We start from the raw sequence: 27,859 nt of genomic DNA, 5'->3' as shown, positions 1-27,859 counted from the left end.
ATAGTACGTTATCTAGACATTAAAATTAACAACTTGTGCGACTTAATTAACCACTTAAAATAGAGGAACACAAGTTACCTCACGACCCTAATTTATCAATACTCTTTGTGCCAAGCTGTTCATTGTGTACTGAATCAGTACACAAAAAGTGGATCAGTACTACTGATCCACTTTTTTAAATAAATAATAGTAGGTACAGTCCTAGTAGTAGGTATTGCTACTAGCAGTAGGTACTGTCCTTCAAATTTAGGCTTCGTGAGCATATATGGAAGAGGCTGACAGACTCAACACACACATAGTACATGTATGTATGTATGTATGTATGTATGTATGTATGTATATATTGTAATATTTATTGTATATATAACATGATCGTTATAAATATAATTATAATTTATTTATCTTTTAATATTTCAATATATGCCTGCTGTTACACCTACTGTTGTCTCTCTGCATCACCCCAAGGTTGACTGGTAGAGAATGCCAAATTGGCATTAAGTCCTCCTTTGTATAATGTACATAAAGTGTAAAATAAAATAAATAAATAAATAAAATACAGTAAAAATAGACTAATACTCAGTATTTCAGAAAAACCGTCCATCTCTAGCCATTGCTGTCATTTTTTTGGGATAAAAGGTGTGACAGTAGGAAATCCCGCACTCCTGATAGATATCCCGAGTATTTTTATTCATAAACTAAGAAAACAAAACAAGAACTGTTCCTGTTGGCCTTATTACTATTGTAGTTACGTTATTTTATATAAAAGAGTATGCTACTAGATTCCAAATATGAAAAAAATGTTTTCACTAAATTGAACGCTGTGTTTTGATGACTGGCCCAAATGGAACGCAGCCAATTACGTGGTGAAATGTCACTTGTCAATCGATGCGAATTGTGAACATTTTAACATTACGATTTCAATTATTTTTGTATTTTTAGAATTCGAGATATAATTCTAGACAAAATGATTTTCACACCAATATTAGTTGCAATATTTATGACATTAATCAACGGTATACTTTCTAAAAGCGTTGAACTTACCTTCGAGTTACCTGATAGTGCAGTAGAATGTTTTTATGAAGAAATAGAAAAAAATACATCAGCGGCATTAGAATATCAGGTAAAATTATTGTCTAGCTGAAGATATACACATAATTGGTCCGTAAATAAATTGTGGTAGCAATTTGTAGTCGTAAACTAACCTAAGTCAAGACTGAGGAAGTAACTTCTAGACTGATTTTCCTGTTCAAGGTGACCAATATACTCCTTAATGTTACAGGTAATTACCGGAGGACAATACGATGTCGATGTCAAGATAGAAGGTCCCAACAAACAAATTATTTACCAACAACAAAAAATGCAATATGATTCTCATCAGTTTACTACACAAATATCAGGTATAAATCATATTTTATTCTTATAAAGACACTATATTAAGAATACACGTATTAACGGCATTAAGTACATACATTATTCCTTAAAATAAACTTGACAGTATGTATTCTGACTTCTTGTCACCAGAATACTAATTAAGTTGATGCTCTATTCTTTCCAGTTGTAATGACGTGTTCTTATCAGATAATGAATATTGTTCTTATTCCAGGTATTTACAAGGTTTGCTTCAGCAATGAATTCAGTACATTCTCCCACAAACTTGTGTACATGGAACTTAATGTTGGTCCTGAGAAGCCTTTGCCTGGAGTTGGAGACCATGCAACTGTTCTAACACAGGTTTGTCTAATTATTTCATGGAGATACCTACCTATAACCAGTTTGCTGTAAGCTGATAACTTAATTAATGCAAAGATAGTTAGCTGAATTCACTAGTTATTGTACCTGTATATAGAATTGAAATGAAGTAATACATTTGTAGTTTTCTAATATGATTCTTACAAGTAGGTATAAAAGTACATGATAAATTATGATAAAAAGTATGTCATAGGTCATTAAGGGTGAGTGACATTACCATTCCAAAATATGCTATTTATTATACTGTATGACAAGATAGTAAGGAATACTTGTTTACTGATTTTAATTTTCTATTATTTACAGCTGGAAACTTCTGCCGAAGAAATTCATTCAGCCCTTAACAGAATCATTGACCACCAAACTCACCACAGGCTAAGAGAGGCTCAAGGTCGCAAGAGGGCAGAGGACCTCAACGAGAGAGTATTCTGGTGGTCCATGGGCGAATCTCTAGCTATTGTTTGTGTAGCATTCGCACAAGTCATGGTACTCAAGAACTTCTTCAGCGACCGACCAACGTTATACAATCGAATGTAATAACTAGTTAAATATTATAGTTTATTTATTAAAAGAACTTTGGGGTTTAATTACAATGTTTTATTTGTATAAAATACAACTTATTAGAATCTTTTATTGCAACTTAAAATTCAAGAGAATTAATGTTTTATTTATATTACACTAAGAAACATGTGAAATTTTGAGTATATTTTTATTATATTATAAAGAACACTTTATAAGTCTCTGGCTATACAAGGTAAAAGTTCTGTACAGATTGTTGACAGTAATTTAATAACCTCTCCTCTTTATATAATACAAAATTGATTAGATATTATATTAATTACACTTACAAACAATCAAAAGAGTACTAATAGAGCAAAAACTCCATTGACTAAGGCGCAAGGATAGGCAATCAGTGGTCTCTGTTCAGCATCACCAGACATGGTAACAAACAGCCTGCTAGCCGACAGTGCTGACCAGATAACTGCAACAGCTGACAAACTTAATCCCACAGATCCCTCAAGAGAGATGAAGATTCCAAGACAAGCCAGTACCACCATTGGCAACATACAGTAGCCTAGGACACTAGCCACACTTAGCAGGGTAAAAACTCCTTCAGTGCGACTCATTAGAGACAGTAGGAAATACATCAAAATAACCGACATTACAGATAACCCATAAACATACCCAAAATGTGCTTTATTCCCAGCTAGGAATAAACACACTGCTAGTGCTAAACAAAATGCGATAGGGCCAGCTATGTCTGTGTCTCTCAGTAGGAAGTTAGCATCATCAGCTTTTGATTGACCGTGGAATGGATTAAGTACAGCTAAAGTTTTCTCCAATATTCTATCTGGGTATATCTCCAGTTCGTCTAACAGTGGCGGTTCGTCAAACTCGGTTGGTTCGCCGACGGGCTCCCCGGGCACTGGTGCTGGTGTAAATATGTTTGAGTTGTAGTACTGATTGTTATTGGCAGTCATAGTGCCCTGGTTTTGGTCGAATGAGTAGTTTTGTTGATCGGTAGGAAATGTTTGAAAATCTGAAAGAAAATGTAGTTTATTGTAAACAGATACTTGTATTAACATTTATATTGTAAACAGATATCCCTCGAAGTGCTTGCTCACCTAACGTTTGCGGTTGATCAGCAAATGCATTAGAAGTGTTAAAAGAGTAACTTTGGCTATTATTTTGAGTTTGCCATGAATAATCGTTTGGGTTGTTGAAATTTGCCATTTTTGTATATTCACTGATAAGAGTTTTAGATCAAACAGATAAATTTCATGTAAATATCCACTAAATTACAAATTGATCAGTTCCACTTCCATGTCACTACCTGTCAAACTTGCCTTGTTGTCAAACAGACGTCCGTAATGTCAAATAGAGATGGGTCTACAAAACTCGACTAAAACGAACTAGTTGTGATGAAATAACTATAATTTCTATTAGAAAAATAGAATTCATTATTGTAACGTTTACATGGACCTCGGGAGGGTTTTATGGATAAGGGCGTAGTAGTAATAATAGTTTACTCTAAGGAAATCTACTCTCAGACCACCACAGATGGGCCCCAGTAGGGCTGATGCCCGATCCGGAACTGCGGACAACGTAACAGGTTACCTGGGCTCCGGCTCAAAGCAGGAGAAGAAGTGGTTTTTAGTCAGTAAGAGTCTGATACTACCTCCCTAACCGCCTCACCCAAGGGAGAGGTCATTGGATGATTTACACCTGTCTAAAATATAAAAATAAAAAAGGGAGTCTACACCAACATATCCGGAGCTGCGGACAACGTAAAAGGTTACCGGGGCTCCGGCTCAAAGCAAGAGAAGGAACGGGGTGGTTTTATTAAGTAAGTCTGACACTTCCCCCGGCTCACTCAAGGCGGGAGAAGTCATTGGATGATTTTCACCTATCAAAAAAATAAAAAAGGGAGTCTACACCAACATGTATGAAGTGGTAAAATTAAACTAAATTAAACGTTATTTTATATGGCATACTTTATTCCATTAAATATAGGTAGTTTATTCACTGGATCTATTAGTACGATGGAATGTTTTCGAGTTTGTTTGAATATTATACAGATACTAATCATGATACATAATATATTCAAGTTTCAATAAGTATATAGGTAAGTACAATAATATTACAGTCAATCGATACGTGAAGTTACATTGTAAATTGTGCTTTAGATTACTAAAATAATGAAATACATGTTTGTAATACAGGCTGAGTAAAATAAACTTTAAAGTTTATAAATTAGGTATCAATACATAGTATACCTACTTAGTTTAGTTCATTTATAATAAAAGTACATGGAAAAACAATGGTTTAAGATAGTATTGACAGTCTGTAGTTTGGAATTGTGACAAAATCAGTACATAAAAATGTAATATTAAACTGGAACGTTTTGGAAAGCTCATAATAGGGCACAATTTTACATATTATAATGTAAATGGATGGTTAATGTAAATAGTACTCGAATTGAACGCACCAGGTATGTTCAGCAGACGATCTCATTTCCTATGAGTGATATGAACATCACTTGTCTGAACCAATATTACTAAATGAACACATAAGTACCAGCCGTACCATGCGCCAAGACTTTTTTTATTTGCTTTGGTGCATTCACAAACGTTACTATTAATAGTTGGACAGAGGATGATCGTAACTTAATATTCTCAGGTACATAATAATCTTATCAAACAGCAAACAAACTACAAAAAATACCCCACATTTGTGTATTGGAATTAATATTATACTTCGTACTTCTTTCTAAAATTGTCTGTCTGTTCATGTTTCATGTTTTAACATGGACAAAAGACTAAAATATTATCTAGTACATTTTTTGTTACAACAGTAAGTTAAAAACAAAATTAACAACAAAAAAATAAAACAAAATGTTTTAAACTTATGTTAAAATTCAAATAAATTGCTGATGTTTTTTAAGATGTTCAATTGAATTCGTTGATGTTATATTTTATATAAATTAATAATAATAATATATATTTATAATCAAAACTCATAAGGCAGTCTTAAGCTAAAATGCAGGCTCCATTACTTGATATTCATTCAACTAAACAGGTTAAATAAATAGGTGTCGTGTGAAGAATGTTCGTAGTTTGGTATCATAAGTTAGAAACTTAAAAGAATTCATCAAATATTTTTCATAATACAAAAAAAAACATTGATGTTATATTTTATATAAATTAATAATAATAATATATATTTATAATCAAAACTCATAAGGCAGTCTTAAGCATAATGATTGTGGCACCATTGCAAATGTCAGTTGGGACGCAAAATATCTGTGAAAAGGCGGCCTCCTGTTTTGCTCAAGGTATTTATAATTGTTTTTCTTATTTTTTGTGGAAAAATAAACTGCAATATAGATTTATTTATTAGATAATAAATATGTCAATCATTATTTACAAAAACATATGCACTTTGTTACATTTTTATGATGTTTATTTGTATCTAAAATGTTTTGTCCGTCAAATAGAAAAGTACGACTTTATTACTATGTCCGCTGCAGCGGACAACGCCAAATGTTGTTTGCTTATGGTGCTGAGTTTGATTTTTTTCTTTGTCAACAGCCTAGTAGCGCAAGTAAAATTATTGCTTTAGTGCCCAAGGAACATGCACCTTCCGTTGCAAGCGAAATATCAGATTCGGAAACTGAATTGCATGATGCACGTACTAATTCTTCCACCCCGCTGTCTTTTCCTGCACCATCAATTGCATCTTCCCTTGCTAGCCTAACACTATACATCCGATGAAGAATTAAACTCTGAAGATGCTGATATTATACCAGATTCTGACGTCCGTGAAATTGCCAACTCCATTTATGAAAATGTTCCATCCCTATCTGGTATTCCTTCATTGCATGCAACGCCTATAACACCAATAGCTTCTTTATTAGTACCCCGAAAAACAAGATCTAGGCACCCACAGTCCAAGCTAAAAGAACAAAAAACGCCAAAAAATTGTAGCAGACAGACCAAGCGACAATAGAAGAGGGTGAGGATGATAAATACATAGATCTGCCAGAAGATGATTCACCTTTGAATTTCTTTTACTATTCTTACTAGTATTATAGAGCAGACCAACTTATATTCAGATCAATAAACCGGCAAGTCAATTCAACTAACCGACGAAGAATTTAGAGACTTTTTAGCTATCCATGTTCTTAGGGGTATTGTTGTAATCATGTCGTAATGCCTTCTTTTCTTGATTATTGGTCACAAAAATGTATGTATTATGTACCATTTATCAATTCGTACTAAAATGTTCGTTTTTGTGTTTGTCTTTAAAAAAAAACATAAAAATAATTATGGTTTTTATTTTCCGTAATTTGGCAGTGTCCGCCTCAGCGAACATATAAATCTGACCATTAATTTCTCAGTAATTGGCAATGTCCGCTGTGACGGACACCACTTTTCCCAACAGTGGGCTATTGTAGATTTTTTTTTTCATTTTTCTAGGACGTTATAAGATACCCCCGAAGCCATACATTTGTCAAATTCATATATTTTGAATATTTTTATCGGTGCCAAATTAAGGGTTAAAATCAGTTAATTTATTACTTAGTTTATATTAAACTTAGAGTACCATTCGTTGGTTAAATAAAAGCACCACATTACTGACTGGAATGATATTTAAAAATTAAAACTTAAAAAATTAGAAAACTCAAGTGTTAGTAAAATTGTTAGTTTGATATCTTCAATTAATTTTACGACACCTTTTTATTAACCCGTTTGTATGCTCCTTCATTTAAAACGAGTTATACACTTCCAAAGACAACCGTGACCAACGCGAAGTCAATCCACTCTATAATAAAAAAGAGTTCATAATAAAGTTAGTCATAAATTACCTAAAATTAAAAAAATATGTACAATCTACATTTTGTACATGCAATTTACAACACACGCATTCATTTCATCAGCATAATATCAAAGTGTAGAAAATAATCACACTTATGAACACATTACTAAATGGAGATTTCGTAACAAATTATTCTCGTCTTCAGAATAACATAATGTCTATCAATGCTCATATAAAAATCTTATGGAAATAAAAACAAAAATCAAAAATTTTATAACATACATATTATATCACAGATACCTAAGGAAGATATTACTTATTATATCTAACATTGAGGTGCTGTAAACAGTCCCTAAAATATTTTAATAAATAAATAAAAAGCACTCAATCTCAAAATCCTACGTGAATACTGTTAATAAAATATTCATGTTAATAGCTCAATTTCCTGTTACATTGTTCATAAACAAAGTCATATATAATATTCTTGTTTTACACATTTACACTTGAAAGTAATCACTGACGGTGGCGTCGCCTCCGTTATTAATACTGCTTTTCGGCTCGCTTCTGTTTGGTACGTTAATTTTCTCATATCCCGCCGCGGAATCCGACCTCTCCACACTGGCGCTCCCCGACGCTTCATTATTCACTTTTTCATAAGGCGGGTCTTTCTTTGACAGCTCAAAGTACTTTACGCTTTCGTAATTCGGATCCTTTTTGGAGCGCACTGAATCATACTTTGAGTCTTTCGATCGAACCGACTCGTACTTTGGATCCTTACACCTTAATGACTCGTAGTTCGGATCTTGCGTACTCACACTCTCATAATTAGGGTCTTTGGGACGAACGGACTCATAATTGGGGTCCGATTCACTACCAGTGTTGTATAGGGGATCATGCGGCATCGACTCGTAATTTGGTTCTAAGGTGGGTTCATCGTTATTATTAGCAGGCCAATTGTTGTACTTATTGGGCTTTTTGTTAACCGTGGAATATGTTGGCTGTACTTTGTAGTTTGGTGCAATCGTTGCATAAGGTGGCGTGGGCGGCTGGTTCCTCAGCACTTCATAGTTGGGGTCTGAATCGGAAGCATTATTATCAGTCTTAGAAATATGCTCATACCCCGCGTCACTGCTTACAATGCTATTAGGCCCACTGTCCATCGCCAGGTGATTCAGCTTCAGTAAATTGTTGTTTGTAAAGTTTGAGGTAGGACCTGCTTTGTTTATGTCCTTCACAGTTTCGTATCCTGGATCTTGACTCTGTGATGATTTCCGCTCTTTATGCGCGATAGTCTCATATCCATGGTTTATTGACTTTTTCCGATCGATGGTCTCGTAACCAGGATCATCCCCTCGGAATTTCGATGTGTGTGGCTCACCGTCAGCTCCTGTGAAATCTTTTGAACGCCTTACGGTCTCTTCGGTTCTGCCTTTAGCTTTCTTCATAACTTTAGCATACATTTCCTCAACATTGCGTGAAGGACTTTCAGTTACGCGATGATCTGAATTCAAACTGGTGTTGGCATCTGCCGAAGAGTAGTCACTGTAGCCTGGACCATCAATAGAGTTGTACAGGTTGTCAGTTTGACTATCGCGCTGGTCGATGTCAAAGTTAAGCTCTCTGGCTACAAGTGGCCTGATCAAGTCCCCAGAACTAAAGCGATGTTTCTCTACGGGGTAATTGCAGCCGTAGAAATCAGATGAGCTTACGCAACTATTGTTTCGTTGGTGTTTCTCGTTGAGACTCCGTCGTAACTTGTCATGGTTGAAATGTAGGTCACCTGAGAACATAAAAAGTGTTTAAGTAGTAAAAGTAGAAAGATTGTGTGTATGAAGCTACAGTTTAGTTAAAATAATGTTTAAGTACCTGTGCTAGACATCCGTTGGTGTCGCTGTGCGAGAGCCTGTTCGATGGCGGGCTGTCGCGGCGCGGCGTGCGATGTCGCGTGCGGCGCGGGGTGTGTCGTGCTGTGTGCCGCGCCGTGTGCCGCGCTGTGTGACGGTGCGTGTGACGCGGAGTGCGCGGCGGCGTGCACCGTGACGTGCGACGTGACGTGCGACGTGACATGTGACGTCACATGCGCGGCCCCGTGCGAGCCGACGTGCGGTGGCGGAGGTAATGGCGAGTTGGCCTGACGCTTCTCTGGCTTCGGGGAGCCCAGCGCACCCGTCGAATTCGAGCATGATGAGGAAGACGCTGATGGGACATTTCATTTATTTTAGTAAAGGGAAAAGATATTATTTAAAATCCGTCAATGCAAATAACTGACTCGAAAAGTATTACACATATATAATATATAAAAACATAAACATTTGCCTGCCACGATATGACAACATGACATAAATTAAGTTTTAAATATAGAATACATTATAAAAATGTGACGTGAAACTGATAAGTTACCTTGTCTAGAGTGCGTAGCATTCGCCGTTGATGCACCGACGTCCGGAGGCGCACTTCGTCTGAACAAATCACAAAAAATATTACAAGAAAACTGCATATTTAACCACTCTAGTTACCTCTTCAGGAATACAAACAGAACTGTATTTCACTGTAATTTCAGTGTAATACTAAGAATTAATTAACCACAAAGATGATGTCATAAGTAAAACTTAAAGTGCAAAGGGGGAAAACCTTTGCAAAGTTTGTTTTTGTTAATAAATAGATAATTATAAAGAATTTCGAACATGTGGCGGCCGGATACTACAGCTTACGGCAATCACTGATTTCAGATTACGGCACCCGAATTTTTTAAAGGTAGAATCAACACAAAAGTTTGATAACGAACTGTCAATAGGTACTTATTTGTTTATTTATCAACAGACAGCCAATCAAAGCCTAGAATTAATCTAAATGTTTTGACATATTGATAAGGGAGCTCGTCACTAAGCAGCCGCTTGTGGTGTCCGAGTCAAAAGGTTCTATCCCTCAAACCAATGCGTGAAGAATAATTCGTTATTAACTATATTTCGCATTTCTTACTATCATCGATAAGTGATAATCGAGAAACGATTATCGATATTGAAATTCGCAATCTGACTGGATTGTTAAATTTTTTTATTAATCTTTTCAGCACTATGAATGGTAGGTGTAAAGATACTCTTTTTACAAAATATAGTTTTGTTATTAAAATGAGCGGTTACCTAGCAACGTGCGTGGGGTCGGTATGCAGTAGGTCTGGCGTGGGGTCCCGACGACGTGGCTCGGTTGCGATCTGCGCGTACGTGTCCGAACCCTCGCCAACGCTCGCCTCCTCAATCGCTGCATACATCTCGTCTGGAAATTAAATATTCATATTTATTTTTAAGGTGGTTCAATGCCTGTAGAATAAGTTTCTTTAGTTCCGCAATGTTTGACATAGCTTTACAAATACATTGTATTTTTTATTTATAGGTACAAGATGAGTCAATAGAGTGAATGAGTCAAGAGAAAACAACAATAAGTATAAAAATGTTAGCGGAGAGAAACTAGCAATTTATGGCCTACCATAATATTTAGAATTAGCATTATAGCAAGATTTTGCTACTCAGCACCTTTCTATTTAACTCAACTTGAATTAAAGAATTCAATAAACTAAAAAGAAAATTACAAACAACGGAATTTCGACCTTAAACCATTAGTGTTACATTTCAATTTAATCAGAAATGCATAACCTAATTTGTCGCGTCGATTGATAGACATTCTAACAATGTTATTTTAACGATAACGATCATAATAAGTAATTATTGGTGTTTAAAATCTCTCATATCAACACATTCAAACGTTAGGCGCCATGACAGATTGATATCAAAAATGATTGATGACAATAATAATAATTGCAATAGACAATTATTTGTTTTACGACTTTAAGAAAGAATATAATCTAGTCTTCTATTATGTGGAACTTATAAGAGTTACTTATAAGAGTAACTTATAAGAGTAAGAATATTTGTCATAACAAATCAATATAAAAAAAAATCTGTTAATTAGTCTCGCTAAAGCTTTAGAACGGCTGGAACGATTAAGCAAATTTTGAGTCTTGAATTATTTGTAGAAGTCCAGGCAGGGGTTTAAAAGGTGAGAAAATAATGTTTTAGGCAGCATGAAGTACGGTGGTCAGTTAGTACAAAAAGACAAAGATAGCGCGATAATTTAGTTTTGAAATTTTATCATAATAACTGGTGAAACATTCTTCACGTATTTAGGTATGAGATTAAAGTAATTAAGCCTACACTCCCACCTATCTCTTCTAGGAACAACAGATGTGACGTTAATAATCGTGGGTAAAAATTATCAAGAAAACTATTATAGGTAAGTAATTAAAACTGATTAAGTACTTAGAAATTATCCATTGTTTTGTATGACACCGGAAGATGGGAAACCCATTGTACAGATATAGAGTAACGTAATCGCACTATGAAAAATTTCTTTTAATTGATAACAATTTTATAATACATAGATTAGATAGCTGGATAATTAGACAATGTGATAGCTAGTTGCATAGATTAATGATGTTGCTTTAATTTTTTAATTGTATCACATAGGTATTACAGGATTAACTGCTTTAAGTTTCGTGACGTGTACTTATACTTCCTTCGTTTCTCGCGACTTCCAAGAAATGTTGGTTAAAAACAACTGATGGAAAAGCATTTTGACTGCACGGTTGAGACCGTGGCTGAGCAACTGGCTGCCGTGTATTTTCATTCGATTTCCGCACGAAGCAACTCTTTGTGTGATCCCCTAATTATAGTTTAGGGTCTGGGTGTCATGTGCACTTGAAGGTGTATATTTGTAAACGCACCCAGGGCACAGGAGAAAATAAAAGTGAGGAGCAACGATTTATATTTTGCAAAAAGGATGCTATGATTGAAAATTACGAAATATCCATACCCAAAATCGAAAAAAGAATCAAATTGGGAAAGACCCAAAAGATCCGAGGAAAAAATAAAGAAGTCGTTATAATATAGGTACATACGCGTTAAATTCTGATGTAAAACATTAACAACAAGCTTGTGAACTTACCGGAATCATCAGATACGGTGGCATAGTGGGGCTGTGATGGTGGCTTGCTACTTTGAGCGCGAATGTTACTCAGTGGTTCACGCACTGAGATGCTTGTGTAACCCTCTGTAAAGAAATAATGTATTATTGACCCGTCTTATATTATTTGTAATTTGTAACCCAATGATGATAAATTGGATGGTCCGTCGAGTTTTTTTTTATATAGTCAAACCGACACCAGCAATTTATAGTACGCTAACTCGAAATATGGAAAAAACGTTTTTTTATGCCAAGTTGCTTAATATATACGTCATAAAAAATTGAGAAGAAATATGCAAAAATAAGAAAGTTACAAATCTTATAAAACGCTAAGTAAAGGTACTTTTTGAAATCACTCGATTTATATTACGCCAACTATTAATAGCGGAGTGTGCGCGACGATCACTTTGGTCAAAGTCCGTGCAACACTGTACTAACTCATAGTTAGCGTAGTTTAGTGCGTTCGTGTGTATACTTCGCACCCTTAAAAATAAAAAGATGTAACTCAAAAACTACAACTTATGGGAATCGGCGATTAAAGTTTTCAACTTATTCCGACTTGTCTTTGAATCAAAGTACTAGTAACCACTTACTAGTGTTTCGATAATTTAACTACTGATTTTAATTGACAAAACTATGGTCTTTTAATATAAATGATTACTTTTATCTTAATTATCTATTATACCTTAAAAAAATTGAAGCAAAAAAAAGGTTTTGAGTTAAATCAGTTTATGCAAAAAAAATCTAGTTAGTAGACGAAAAAGACATGCAACAGTTCTAAATAATTCTCTTTTGTATAAATTAGCAAGAGATATTAAAATATATTCCAAAATACTTCGTTTTATTATTAATCAAAATATGATAATATTGGCTTATGTATTATTGCATCATTTTGTAAAAAAAGAAATACAAAAAATTATTATATTTTTATTAAGAAAATAATACAAAAAATTATTAATAATAAATTTTATTATTAATTACCACATAAATTTTAATGTTGATGATTCCCTTTTGGAACCTAGATTATAGGCAATCTAGTACTAATTAAAAAAAAAACAAATAATCACTACCTAAGTTTTACACAATATTTCAACAAAATAATATCTCACAGTTAAATACTTTATAATCATTAAATAATTATCAAATTATGAGCAAGTCAGTCTTGCATTATGCATTATCACAAGCTGAGATTCAAATGTAACACATTAATTAAGTAATTATGTCAAAGTAAACTTAGCTTAAAAAACAATCAGTCTAATAATTTACTTCCAAAAGTTTTAAACTTAAAACTTAGTTTTTAACTAAGTACTAACATAATAATAATAATGTAATAAAAAAAGTAATCTTTACTTAAAAAATTGACAGTTATCATATAATAATTCTTTCTTTCAGTTTAACCTTTCGACTACAAATATTATTTGTTTCTAGTTTTATACAAAAAACAAAAATAATTTGTTAAATGCTTAGTTATTAAATGTTAATTACTTAGTTAAAAGTATCACCCACAATCTAACCTTATTAAAAAAAATAAGCATACTTTGGCAGAAAGGAACTTAATTTGTGGCAATACACATAATTGTGTGTAATATTATTACACTTTCTAAAAAAACAGTATTTATCATTCTTAAATAAAATAAGTAGAATCAATACTAAACAATCGAATTATAAAAACTTGCATAAAAGGAGGGAATCAATTTCTTAGTTAGTAGTTCTTTTAGATCTTTTTTCTTATTTTCACTTAACTGTTGTCTTTGGCTATATGCTTTATCCAGAGTAATTGCAGTTATTGGGTCCATTTTTTTCTTTTGTTTCTTATATCAACTTGTTTAAAATTAGTATCACTGTAGGAAGTCTTATAATAAAAATGAAATGGTTCTGATTTCACCATCTGCAAAACCTTTACATCATTCCAATTTACGGTTTTCCCATCTATGTCTACAGTAAAGTTGTAACCCCACTGCTCTTGAAGAGACTTTAAGTTGATAAAAGATTCAAAGGTCATTTCATGAACATTTATTGCAGGTTTACTTTTTTTTTGCATTTTTAATAAGGGTAACATACTGGTCTGGACTATAAATTGGACCTGCTTTTAAGTTTTTCTTTACCTCTCTTTCTATTAGGCTGTGCACACTGTCTGCTTCATTCTGTGTATGTCCCCTTATCATAAATTTATGTGTTATACTGGAAATATTTAAATTAGTTACGGCATACAAATATAATGTGGCGATATATTTATTTTTATTCTGCCCACAGCAGTTGTCTGAGTAAAATATAATTTGTTTCGGTTCTTCATCTTCTGCACACAGATTTTGTAAATATTCCCAAATGCAAGAGCCAATTTCGTTAGCACCTCGTTTAGCGTCTACTTCAGTCCAAAAGAAACAGTGAACATTGTCATATGCTTTTTTATCTCCATTTAGTAGCTCTGTCAACGTCAAATTATAGCTATTTAGTTTAGACTTATAATAGAAAGCGGAAGTATTACCCCTCGGACACTGTAAAACAGCTTCTAAGTCATAAATAACTACTCTAGAGTCTTTGGTTATATTTTGACGATCGGCAACTTTTTCAGCACGACTCAAGGTTTTCTCCTGCATATGTTTACAATATTTATCTTCCAAAACTTGTTTCTGTTCAACATTTGAGTTGTGGTATGATGTGCATAGATCACATTGATCTTTCTTTGGTTGGTAAAATCCTAAATTGAATTCAGTGTTAAAAATTTTGTAATATGCCATATAATTACCTACTTCCCTGTTACTATTACTTTGCTGTGCAGCAAAATCATTGTATAAATCCTTAATAGTCTTATCACCGCCAATGTACTGCTTTGACGTCGAAGCTCGAACATAATGTGATTCTAGCTTTGGTTTTCGAATGTCATCTAGTAACTGCGGATTAAGTTTGTTGTGATTATTATGTCTCCCTCTTAGGTCATCAAGCATAAAACCATCGTTCATTCTAGATTGCACCGTGAAAATCATTCTTTCGGATATAGACAGTGTATTTTTTAAAAAAGTCTTACATACTCTTATTTTATTATTATAATTTAAAATATAATAAAAAGCTTTGTTTGGACGTCTGGGATTTTGAGAATTAGTGTATTTATATTTAGGGGTAATATCTTCCATACACGTTCGTAAATAGGCCCTCTGTGCAACTAAGCTCCCTAGGTCCCAAAAGGAGCTAAATAAATGGTATCTCCCCTCATCATCGATCTTATCTTTACACTTTAATTTACAGTTTTCGTTACATGCGTCTTTTATAAATCGAGCTGGAATAGTTTTACGTCTTTTTGACATCGAGACATACGATTTGCCTCTATTGCGGAGTTGCTTCGATCGCACTTGCTGCCACTTCTCAATTTTTCGTGATCTCTTGCGTCCTCGACGACTATTATTTGTTTCGCTATTGAAGTCAGAAGAATCTAAAGTTGATCCTTCAAAGAGAAAGTTCTGTCTCCTAATGTGCTTTCTAGGTATTGAATTAAAATCTATGGTAGGATCATCGTCGCTGAGATCAATGTCACTTTCATCTGAGTAAATAGGGGAAATATTATAATGAGGCACGCTGTTCTTATGTCGACTCGCTCTTTGCTGAATAATTTGTTGATCGTCATTAACTTCTGGAGTATCACTGGAGCTTGAAGAACTTGATGAAGATGAGGATGAACTAGAAGAAGTGGAACTAGATGATGAAGATGAACTGGAGGATCGAGAACGTTGAGTATTATTGCCTGAGATCGGCAAAATTTGAGAGTCGTAATCAGCAGGCTCGGCATTGTTGTTTACGTGTATACTATCAATATTTTCACTCACGGTTGAATCACTGCTATAATCTGGTACTAGGCTAACGATTTTTGTGACAGTAGGTGAATCCTGTTTCAAATCAGATTTTGGCTCTTCAGCTGTTATTGGCATCGGCCCAAACTCTGGAGATAGATTTTCCTGATTTTCGATATCTATATGATATTCACTTCTGGTCTGAAATAAAAATGACGAAACTAATATCAATATTAGTTCAATTCATCATCAACAGGCAATAATTCGCGGTGAAAAGACTATTAAGGATTTATACAATGATTTTGCTGCACAGCAAAGTAATAGTAACAGGGAAGTAGGTAATTATATGGCATATTACAAAATTTTTAACACTGAATTCAATTTAGGATTTTACCAACCAAAGAAAGATCAATGTGATCTATGCACATCATACCACAACTCAAATGTTGAACAGAAACAAGTTTTGGAAGATAAATATTGTAAACATATGCAGGAGAAAACCTTGAGTCGTGCTGAAAAAGTTGCCGATCGTCAAAATATAACCAAAGACTCTAGAGTAGTTATTTATGACTTAGAAGCTATTAGTTCAATTCATCATCAACAGGCAATTATTAAATATAAATTAAGGTAACTAAAATTTTTACAATTTTCCTAGCGGCACCCTGAAGTAGGTCCACTCCGCGCTGTATCTGTTTCCATAGGAATTTGGAGATAAAAATAAACAGACTTTAATCTACCCCTGTATTAATTTCAATCTAAATCCGTTTAGTAGTTTTGCGGTGATTAAGTAACCAATTTAATATTAGCATGTAGGTATCTATTTTATTATTATTAGTTAGATTATAGATTGCAAGTAACAATAAAGGCCAAAACTAGTATCTTAAATGACAGCTAAAAACTTTAATTTCTCGTATTTCGAACCCGTAAGGATTGGCTATGATAATTATAATTATTTACCTCATCGTGACTAATTATGTGGTCGAGTTCTTGGTTATTTCCAGTTTGAACCAAACCTAGGATTCTACGGGACCTCCAAGATGACGCCATTGTTCTATAATAACCTAAAAAGTTAAAGACGAACATGGTTGTAAATTATAATTTGAACATTTTATTTTCGAATAAACAGCATTAACGTTAAACATTTTCATACAATTTGCTATTCGCGTAAATAATAAAAAGTAAATCAGAATCGTACTTTAGCTACTGTTTATGTTTTACAATAAAGCGATGGTTACTCAATTACTCCAATGAAAAAGACGTATTTTTAAAAATTAAACTGAAGTATTACGTTATAATTTTTCAAACATACTACATTTTTAAAACAAAAGATAATTAATTCAAATCATCATCAAATTATTTTTCTAAAAAACGAAGTATCTCAAAGATCATGCATTTTATTATAAAACTAATTGTAAACTTTCATAGTTACCTTTTAGTCAAAAACAGATTTATTTCGTGTTACACCACCATTACATACACCACAGAACAACACTCCCACTTTCAGTCACTGCCGGTTCATCACTAAATCACGCCATTTATTGGAATCGTCCTGTCCAATCCTGTTTATTGAAAAGAGAAGACCGATCGCGTATCTCGCTCGATTTTGACGTAATCGAGACGGCTGTTGAATTCTACCTAATCTTGCGTGCGTTTAATGCGTTTTATTGTAAAAGGTCAGAATTCGTAAATTTTGTGTTACATCTTTTTTTTTTAAACGAGCGACTTGTTCGTTTGTAAAATGAACGACTTAGCGACTTTTACATAGTAAATACTCATGTGTTAACGTATTAATTAGTTTATTAATGGTACGTTGACTATTCTTTTTGTAAGTAAGTACATGTTCTTTATAAAAATATTGAAATATGCATCAGATGATTGATCATGCACTACGACCTCCCGTACTACACTACGCTAACATAAGTTAGACGTGTAGGTATAAGATGTAACATTTTTTTGATGAATTACGTTTATATACGGCTAACTTGCGCTAAATCAAAAAATAGAAATAATTAAGGAAATATAAATATGAGATATTACAATCAATAAATTAAATATTAAGCATACCAAATTTCAAAAAAGTATCTTAATTAATGTAAAAGTTATCACGTTTTTCCCTTTAAACGCCTCTACTGTAAAGTACGCTTTTTTGAGTTAGCGTAGTATAAATTGCTGGTGTCGAAACCATTTGGTATTAAATTCAGCTACTTACAGTGATTTAACAAACAAGACCTAACGCTACCTACATAAGCGCCATCTGGTGTGCGCAAAAATATAATTTTTCATAATAAGTCCTCATTACATAATATTTTTGGTACAAGAAAGCGTTTTTGAGGGTTTTTAGTGCAACAACAAACGGTAAAGTTCTAAAACAAAAAGTAAAAGTACATTAAACATGTTATCAGAGAATTTAATTTAAAAGTGCATAACGTAAAAGGTTTTTCCTACAAGATTTGTTAACGTACGTAAAATAGAAATGAAGTCACTAAATACCTTACCTATCTATTGTAATAAATAATGCATAATATAGATAACATAAAATTGGAGTAAAACCTACAGGGTCAATAACTGATAGATTATAGTGATTGAGCGTCTGAAGATATCAGTAATCACATGTTCTTAATTGAAGTTAGATTAGCAGTCTTATGGAACAGTTGTTATGGTTGGAATTTGTTTGGATTTGGTACAGCACATGGTAGAGATTAATTTCTTGCTTGCATATATGGTATTAATAGATGTTGTAGGTACAGTATGTATGCAAGATAGCAGCTTACGTCATATGCAATACATATCACAAGCGGACCCACACAAAATTGTTCCATACGGCAATCACTGCGCAAGTGGAGTTAAGGACTCAATTCCAAAATTTTTGCTAGTATTGAAGATCTCAAAATAACAATAGAACACAGGACAAAACAGTTCAAGGTAAACTGTTGACCATAATAATAATTGATCTCTTCTAGAATTAAAGTATAGCATTAAAATCGGATACCTACTGACATGCCATCAGTAATCAATTATTCAACATAATTTAATGTTTTCATAAGTTGTTACTAACTAAAACAGTACCTTAGTATGAGTTTGCTTTACGTTCAAAATAATCGAAACGAGTGCGCGTTCGGCGCTCTGATTGGTTGGTTTTTACGAGCCGGCCAATCAGAGCGCCGAACGCACTCCCGTTTCGATTATTTTGAACGTAAAGCAAACTCATACTAATATCGTCAAACGTAAAACAAACTCGTACTAAGTCCTCAGAAGATAATAGAATAGTAACTATTGATAAATCTATCAATATTTTTGTCATCATACAAAATTATCAAATTAGATGCATCGATTTCCCGGTACTAATGACATAAATTCTTCACTAAATTAAAATGTCATAATTCAACTGCCATTATGAATACCACAAGAAAAATGTCTTTAACACTACATTTTAAGGTTTATTTTCGAATATCAAGTTTTTAAAGATATTTTTGATATATCTGCGCCTCAAATCTAATCATTTAATAATGGAATTTTAGTGTTCCTATGATTAAATCTACATGGACATCAGGCAACTGGCGGAAAACTGAATATTGACTGATCTCTAAAAAAAAGTACCTCGAGAAGTAGGTACTATGTATAATTAAATTGTAAAATGCATTAAGGCAATTTGTTAATGATATCATGAATCACGAACAATTTTGCACTAATTATCCGCACGAATTCATATCTAATAATGCATTCACAAAAAAATCTAATAATGCGATCACAAAAAAAATGTTTAGCTGAAAGAAACAGTATTTGTCAATTTGTGACTCTTACTTATATTCGGACGGGAATTTGCGTTACTAGAGATTAGGGATGTAACTAATGTCATATTTTAGACGAGTGCGAATATTCGCCAACGATATGCGCGAATGCGAATATTGACCTAAGAATTTAGACCAATTTTTCTATAGCTTTACTTTGACAGTTTACTTGACATGCGTCGCAGCACACATTTGTAATTGTTTGCATCAACTTTTACTCAAGTTAAACTAAACACCAAACCAGTAATCGATTAAAATAACCAAAGCAGAATAGATTCTAAGTTCATCATTAGGAATAAAGTCTCAAAAGAATAGAGGAGAGAAGCAAATTTTTCAAGGCGCCACAATATTCGCCGGTTCCGTTAGTTATAATTATGAATAAGTTATTTTCTAACATACTTGCTGAATCAGTGGAATCTCCGCTAAAGTGTGTGGTGTTGTCAGTATTCGGTCGAGGAGAGGGCGGCGTGATGTAAGGAAGCTCTTGGCTCGAAGGCAGTTGCCCACTTATCGCCACCGACGCCGATATTACCACCGATTCTAAAAAAAAAAAACAACATTCGGAGACTGACAGCATACAATAATGCTACTTATTCCAATTACGATTAAGATCTAGATTAAAATTATAGATTTGATCTTGTTTGTGATCATTATACGAATATACGTGATAATAACTGATTCTTAGAACAGTCCGTAATTTAGATAATTATTGTAATTAGATGTGATTTGTATTTGCGCCACCGTGTTGTTGTTCACAAATTACCTAATGACTTATGCAATTTTTCCTTTATCATATATTCTTTATCATGATTTAATGAATCATACATACCTGCTGGATTTTGCCCCACTTCCCGCTCATCGATTTGAATTTCTCGTTCAGGTGTTTGGTCCGTAGTTACTTCAACAAGACTGCAAAATAAGATAAAACCGTATTTTATATGGTAAAAAAACCAACGTACGTCTTACATGCAGGCGCGTTTAATCACTTACACCTGATAATATAATTATAACGAGAACACAATTAAATTTTATAAAAATCTTTTATTTTATTAATAACTAGCTACTTCCGCGCGGTTTCACCCGCTCTGCTCGGCTCCTGTTGGTCATAGCGTGATGTTTTATAGCCTATAGCCTTCCTCGATAAATGGACTATCCAACATAAAAAGAATTATTCAAATCGGACCAGTAGTTCCGGAGGTTAGCGCGTTCAAACAAACAAACAAACTCTTCAGCTTTATAATATTAGTTTAGATTTAATGGAATCCATAAATGGAACTGACGTGACATTTAATTGAAATTCTCAGAGATTTGTGTTATTGTTCAGGAATGGTTTTGCTCTTTATTCTATGGGGTTAATTAAATTAATGGGGAATGCATGAGCACTTCACTATAAATTAAGCCACCTAGTGGATTCTATCAATTGTGTTGCGTCTCTCAGTTTTCCTGAATTGTCTTCACATATATGTACAATCTTAGATTGGATAATGTAACTATGAGATTGTAAAACATATACATATATGTTTAAGAGAGTAACGAAAGGAGTTTCTTGCTCGTTCTTCTCCATTCGAAGCTACAATATAGAACGAGCACCTAAATTCACTGATGAACTCTACTAAATGCTTTTTTGTACTAAATGCTTTTTTGACACCCCTGCTTCTTTGAAACAAAAGAGAAATGCAGCTTTAATGAATAATTATACTAACATATGGCTTTCATTCTGTACTTTAGCGTAGGCATGTTCGTAGGGGTGGTCCCGGCTCGTAGATGCAGTCGCTACCGTTTTATTACCTGCAGATAAACAACAGTGATTAGTGAAAACATGCACTGATTACAAATTAATTATCACCAGTTCCGAGTAGCGGCCCTTTTGAACGATATTGGATCTTTGAACTGATAATGTTGAGATCGTATCTACGATCTGATGAATGGACTACTACCAAACAGTAGCCACAAATAGCTTTAAGGCCTTACGTGTTTTAAAAGATTGATAATCATGCAGTTATGCGGGCATTTTATCAAATGGAAGGCCTTGGTTGTATAATATTTGTAAGGAAATCTAACTATACTTAATGTAGAGATAATTATAATTTTCCTTCAGCGGCAATTTTATTTGATGAATTAAAATGGTTATTATTTTCATGTAGGTAACCCAAGTAGAGGAAATAGGTCTTGTATTTATAGAACTTGTACCAACTATAACACAATAATGTAGGTAATAAGTGCAGGTGTCATAAATACAGCGCATTATGGACACCTACTCGTTTGTTACCTAGGTAATCGCTTTGGATCGCTAGATCTAGAATATATTTCAAGAGATTATAAATTAGGCACGTAACTTTTTATATTGATATTTTTTTATGAATTGAAATTCCTACTGGACTAGACATAGATAAATAGATTTATTACAGAAACTAGGATAATATTTTGCTACGTATTATTTATTGTTTTTATGCTTATAAACAAAGGAAAATAAACATCACAGATTGATAAAAGGTACAAAGGAAAATAAATAAATTATAATTATTTATAGTGGACACGTAACGAGTATGAACTGCATGAAGTAAAATTTATTAATGTCGTCTATTTTCCTTGAATCATAATATGGACTATGTTCATATTTATGTAGGGACATTTGAGTGTAGATAAGGTACGATTAGGGAAAAAACCGGCTTATGTACGACCTGATAGAAATATAAAAGGCAGTAATCAAAGCTTTTGGATTTTTTCTTTGCATCTCTTTTTTCCTCACTGCTGCCTCATTTCTTACTCCCATTTTTATGGAATAGGAGGCTAACTGGCAGACGGATCACCTGATGGTAAGCAATCAGCACCGCCCATGAATACCCGTAACACCAGAGGAGGCGCAGGTGCGTTGCTGGCCTTTTAAAAAGAAATACACTCTTTTCTTAAAATTTCTGCCTTTAAACCTTAAAAGTAGAACAAGAGCGTAATACAGCAGCAATCAATAAATAAGCCTGAAGCTCAACAAAACTGGGTTAAAGAGACTATAGTATCAGTTTGTTCAAGCATTTTATTACCTTTTTATTAGTCTACGACGAGGCTAACAAGGATTGAATTCTATTTTATAATCTGATTCATAAAGGACAGGAAAGTATCTAAATACAGCCATTGAATTAAAATCTAATGCGCCACTCCTGATCACGTCTGCATTAATGAATAAATTATATGGGCTGCATTAAACTGGTTCCTTTTATAACCCACAGCAGCCATCTGTTCGATTGGAGAATAATCCGCAGTTTTATTGCCAATATTTTATACTTATTTCTTAATTAAATTGGGAATTAAGGTAATATTAAATAATAATCAAAATCATATATCGTCCATAAATTAACGGTTTAGGTAAATTCTAACATTCGATTGGAATTTCAGACGACTAAGATTTCTATTTAAATAGAGTACAATACAATTACTAGAAAAAGCGAGCCAATTGAGAAAAGGAAAGCATGAATTACGTGGTGATTTGGAAGTAGTAAGTAATCCGATTTCAAGGCCAAAACATGAAAGACTATGGTTCTTCGTATTTGTAATCACTTCAGAGCATTTCACCCAAGTCGTCAGTTTTCGGACACCTTATAATAATACCGGTGTAATTTTAATTAACTACAATAGACCGTAGGCATTATCGTTCTAATTCATAAAGATTTTCTTTAGAAAACCCTTTCTTGATGATATTTTACGAGCCGTAACCGTTTTCTCTCGTAATCCATAGCACGCTTCGGGTTAACTCAAATGTGTAATAAAAAGCCATTAGAAATAAATTATTTGCGGTGCACTTCACTTCAATGCAAACAATAAATAAATAAATAATTTATGTAAATGTTCTGAAGGGACGTACGTTGTAATTGCATGTGTTTAGTGCACAATAAATAATACACTTCATGGTTAATTAACACAACAAAGTGCGCACAAGCTATGTAACATTTTAACGTGACATGTATAATTTGTATAGTGTACATAGACATATAAAAATACATTACTTTAACACGTCACGCAGGAATGGAACTATTTAGATGCATAGTTTAGAGACGCCTGATCGACAAGAACAATAGGACCCAGCAAGTAAAGTTGACACTTAAAACTACAGCCATAGGTTTCAAAACTAAACATCAAAGAAATCTAGTTGCAGATACTTTCGCCCGCGACCTTTGAAGAACTAGGTATGTGTCGAGGTTTCGTAGGTCACACCGCAACATGTTTGTCTAATAACTTATGACAGTTGTTATCTGTTAGTGAACTTCATGGGCAAGTTTTGCTTAGTGATTTTCACTTGACAAAAAATATCGACATAGGTTCCTTACCAATATTAGTTACTAAATCATTGGAGCAGAATTAATCGATTCATAAATCGATCAATCCAATGTATCGCAATCGATGTCTTGCAATGTAGTTACCTAATTAGCAGTTAATTATTACTCGCATTCTAGAACGTTACCTTCATCCAAATTCACAGTGGCATATATTTCTGAAGCAGTGTCGCCGCTGTCTGGTCTCCCCACTGGATGTGGTATTTCTGGCAAACTTCGCTGACTGTTCTGCGTTGACGCCCTGTCAATGAGGCATTACAAATAAGTGAGCAATACTAAAATAACGTCCCAAATGAATACCTAAAGGCAGTCGAACTAACTTCCGTTTAAGATTTTTATTAAGAAGCTTTATTTCCGACAAAATTGTCATGGGCTTTTAATTTAGATAGGTATTGGGTTATAAGTATTTTAAAAATCTATAGGCTGCTCTATGTAGAAATGTCTTATCAAAAAGAAATCGATATTCAGCTAAATATTGTTGTCATGTACATTTTCGTTGAATTCTCACACTTTGCTAGATTCGCGAGTGCTGCTCCGCGAATCTAGCATATTTGAACCTCTCCACCAATTAACGCTTATTGTATAACTTACGAGTGTTTCTCGTTGTTAAACTAAATAGTAGGGCATCGCATGCTTACTATCGTTACAGTCATAACTCATAAGGGATCCGAAACAAGCATTAATAAAACGACAGTTCCCGGAGAGACAGAAAACAAAGCTAAATTAGCAAAAGAATAGGTTGCGTGCATCACGTAAGAGTTGAGTCGTAAAAGCCAAAATGTCACTACAAATGTTACCCTCCATTATAAGTTACGAACTATAACATTTCGAAAGTTCTAGGTCATGGTAAAGCATAAAATAAAGGGTAACGATCGCTTCAAAAAAGCAAATCGTGAAGACATGATTTTGATTTGAATCGTACCAACCAAATCGCAGTAGTTAAGCTTAACAATATAGTTATAACATAGTAATATGTTTATCCAGGAAGATATAAAAAACACCTTGGACATATTGGAATAAGGTATGTTATTGGGAATTCCAACATAGGTCATTCGATAGGCTTTAAGGAAACTGTTCATCGTCGTGTCACTAGTTTCATCATTCGAAGCCATGCATTTAATACCTGTCTTTAATGACTTACAAGGTATACAGTATTTAGACTAAATAACTTCCACTTTGGACACAACCAGAGAAGCAGGTAGGATTCTTTGTAACTTCGGTAAACCTAGCTAGTAGATATTTGCTATTAGGATCTGGAATTACCATTATAGTTTGAGGAAAAACCACAATATTTCTCAGAAAAAAGGGCCGTCAGAAAGATCTTGGAAAATCTTCCGAAATTAGTTATGCCAGTGATACTTCGAAATGTTGAGAGATAGGTAATTTTTCCAATTGATTACTTATTTAATAACTGGGTAGTTGTTTGGTTTGGTAGGTTTGGGACTATCGGTGTGGTTAATAGACGGTCCACAGTAATGGAAGGATAAGGATGGTAGTCAGACCTTTGAGATTTGACTAAATAAAAGAGTTTAATATTTTTCGTCTGCCAAAAATTTTTAAAATTCAATGGTGTATTTTAAATTTCAAACGGGTAAGATAACATTGTAGAAACGACAGTTTGAGGCGAAAAACTCGTCACAGATAATGTTTGCCTTCTGAAAAAGAAAAAACTGCAATCGACAAATTTGTGAGTCAGCTGTCGTAAATTCGTATACGTGACTCATTTTGGACACTTTCCAATTTCTATTATCTATTCAAAATTTAAAGAAATTTCAATAATACTGTCTTTATCTTTTTATTAGAATGTACATAAATAAATGGTATGAGTTTGAAGTAGAAACAATGAAATGAATTAAACACAATCTATTCAATTAAGGCACTGCTGATTCAGAAAATGACTAACATGTTCTAACAAGTAACATTGTGTGTTGATGAAATGATACATGCAATTAGCCTATTTTATCATTCATGCATTGTAGTTTTTTATATAATAGTAAGCCATTTTAAAGATGTTTGTAGATCAAAGTGAGGAAAATTAATGTCTGAAGTGTTATAAGTATTTTGTGTTAGTGTTAATTATTATGAAATAGAAAATAAAATAGAGATGCAACATAAAAATATCCCAAAAAACTTGCACACCCTGTAATAAAGGGTTGCATAAATATACTACTTCACTACATATTACTTATTATAATATTTTCGTAATTTGACTCCTTTACGAATAATTTTAAGATACCTATCAATAGTTCATTTAACTTATTTGTAAACTAAGAATCTTAAAAGTACAACAGCATGCAAACCTTTTAAATAAATAGTGGATTAGCGAATACGAGCACAGTACATAATTTGTTAATAATATGGCACATTCAAGGTAAATGTTTAGATATAACAATTTCCTATTCAGGAAATATCTATGACCAACTGCCTATCTTTGTCATAACAAGATGCATAAATATTACTAGCTGTCTATAATCTATACCTGCAGAATTAATATATAAGGTGTTTAAATGTATACAATAAGACCTTAATATATGAAAAATATCTTCTAGAAATAAATTCTAAATATTTATTGTTAAGGTAATTCAAACATAATTTGTTAGAAAGTTAATAAGAATATCCCAATTAAAATTCTAATTAGAAGTTTACCCAGGGTGCTACAGTAAAAAAATATAATTAGTTCAAAATCCAGATTAATTTTGGTTAAATATCTAGACCATTATGTTAGCCCTTTAGTTAGGAATGTCTAGTCTAGGTCATGCTAGATCTATAACAAACCGCTTGATAGAGGCCGGAGTGGTAGGCGTCGGAGACGGGGCCTCCTCATCAAAACGTATTTTGACCACACCGGCCATACCAACCAACTCACTTCTGTTAAATATAAAAATATTTATTTTTAAAGTAGTTATAGTAATTATGGCAAATGCTAGAGTCAGTTGTCTATATTTACTTTTATTATTTATTTGCAGTATTGTAAAGAATTCAAAATAAAAATGAATCTAAAGAAATAATTTTATTAAGTAATGATAACTAGTTCTAAAATGTTTTACAAAATAGTATTGTTTATTAATATTTAAATTGCTATGATTAAACACATTTATAGAAGAGTATGAATATTGAAAATGCTAAAAATATTATTAGACATTACAACTAAGTACTTGATAAGTTTACAAATAGTCACAATATGAAACTAGGTACAAAAATTACATATTGATTTTATAAAGAAATTCTAACAAGACTAACTCATTACAGTGAAATTTTGTTGTTACTACAGAGAAATATAACTAAATATGGTAATGGTGTAAAATGAAGAAATATGTAAATAAACAAGGACTTACTTTTGATTGGAATTCTTGCAGCCACAGACACATACTGCGAGTGCTGTAACGAGAGTCACAAGCACCCCTACACTGAGAGCTATCTCTACTAAAGTATACATAACAAGAGTTTCTCAATCAATGCCTAACCGACCTGACGATATCCTAAACGAATATTCCATCCCAAACCTAACATTAAGTCACTCCCTTAAACAGAAACACTATATGTACACAACTCTCTTCCATTTGAATAAAAAGTGTTGAAATGTAGGGCACTTGACTACGCGACCACATAAACTGAGTTAAATCTCTTAGGAAATTAAATTAATTGTAACTTTAATTATAAATGAAGTATGTAGTTTATTTCACTGATCACCAACGTTTAATTTAGATTATTTCGATATCATTTTAAAAATAGTAGAAGCGAAAGCAAAGCACATCCATCGACAGCGACATCGACAATTCGACACACAGATGAAAAAAAAATAGTGATGTTTAGTGACATTCGAACAAACTGTCATTTTATTATTTTTTAGATTATGAGTCTTATGAATCTTTTTGAGAACACC

At 33.3% G+C, this 27,859-nt stretch overlaps 4 protein-coding genes across 6 annotated transcripts; 1 reads left to right on the top strand and 3 right to left on the bottom strand.

Annotated features, from left to right (window-relative positions):
* Window positions 1-860: 860 nt before the first annotated feature.
* On the top strand, window positions 861-2,333 carry LOC118269838 (transmembrane emp24 domain-containing protein 3). Its single transcript, XM_035585171.2, has 4 exons — window positions 861-1,120; window positions 1,280-1,397; window positions 1,604-1,731; window positions 2,053-2,333. Exons 1-4 carry the CDS (start codon window positions 965-967, stop codon window positions 2,281-2,283), a joined length of 633 nt encoding a protein of 210 aa, XP_035441064.1. The 5' UTR covers window positions 861-964; the 3' UTR covers window positions 2,284-2,333.
* Window positions 2,322-3,604, bottom strand: LOC118269837 (protein YIPF5). Its single transcript, XM_035585170.2, has 2 exons — window positions 3,372-3,604; window positions 2,322-3,286 (listed from the first exon to the last, which is right to left on the bottom strand). The coding sequence occupies exons 1-2, from the start codon at window positions 3,478-3,480 to the stop codon at window positions 2,601-2,603; spliced, it is 795 nt and encodes a 264-aa protein (XP_035441063.2). The 5' UTR covers window positions 3,481-3,604; the 3' UTR covers window positions 2,322-2,600.
* Window positions 3,605-6,565: 2,961 nt separating this feature from the next.
* LOC118269658 (uncharacterized) lies at window positions 6,566-27,768 on the bottom strand. 2 transcript variants are annotated; one of them, XM_035584871.2, is made up of 11 exons: window positions 27,312-27,768; window positions 26,752-26,844; window positions 24,105-24,217; window positions 21,355-21,439; window positions 20,481-20,560; window positions 20,051-20,191; window positions 12,064-12,168; window positions 10,206-10,338; window positions 9,466-9,524; window positions 8,932-9,261; window positions 6,566-8,845 (listed from the first exon to the last, which is right to left on the bottom strand). In XM_035584871.2, the coding sequence occupies exons 1-11, from the start codon at window positions 27,410-27,412 to the stop codon at window positions 7,563-7,565; spliced, it is 2,523 nt and encodes an 840-aa protein (XP_035440764.1). In that variant the 5' UTR covers window positions 27,413-27,768; the 3' UTR covers window positions 6,566-7,562. The 2 variants fall into 2 exon arrangements, with proteins under 2 accessions (XP_035440764.1, XP_035440765.1); XM_035584872.2 differs by lacking the exon at window positions 26,752-26,844 and having other exon boundaries at window positions 27,312-27,767.
* On the bottom strand, window positions 13,590-17,789 carry LOC126912842 (uncharacterized). 2 transcript variants are annotated; one of them, XM_050707112.1, is made up of 3 exons: window positions 17,293-17,789; window positions 16,821-16,924; window positions 13,590-16,064 (listed from the first exon to the last, which is right to left on the bottom strand). In XM_050707112.1, exons 2-3 carry the CDS (start codon window positions 16,908-16,910, stop codon window positions 14,106-14,108), a joined length of 2,049 nt encoding a protein of 682 aa, XP_050563069.1. In that variant the 5' UTR covers window positions 16,911-16,924; window positions 17,293-17,789; the 3' UTR covers window positions 13,590-14,105. The 2 variants fall into 2 exon arrangements, with proteins under 2 accessions (XP_050563069.1, XP_050563068.1); XM_050707111.1 differs by having other exon boundaries at window positions 16,821-17,789.
* Window positions 27,769-27,859: the final 91 nt, after the last annotated feature.

This window comes from Spodoptera frugiperda, chromosome 30, assembly GCF_023101765.2.
Source record: "Spodoptera frugiperda isolate SF20-4 chromosome 30, AGI-APGP_CSIRO_Sfru_2.0, whole genome shotgun sequence".
NCBI lineage: Eukaryota > Metazoa > Arthropoda > Insecta > Lepidoptera > Noctuidae > Spodoptera > Spodoptera frugiperda.
Note: the sequence above shows the minus strand (reverse complement) of the source record. Positions and strands in the feature narration are given on the sequence as shown.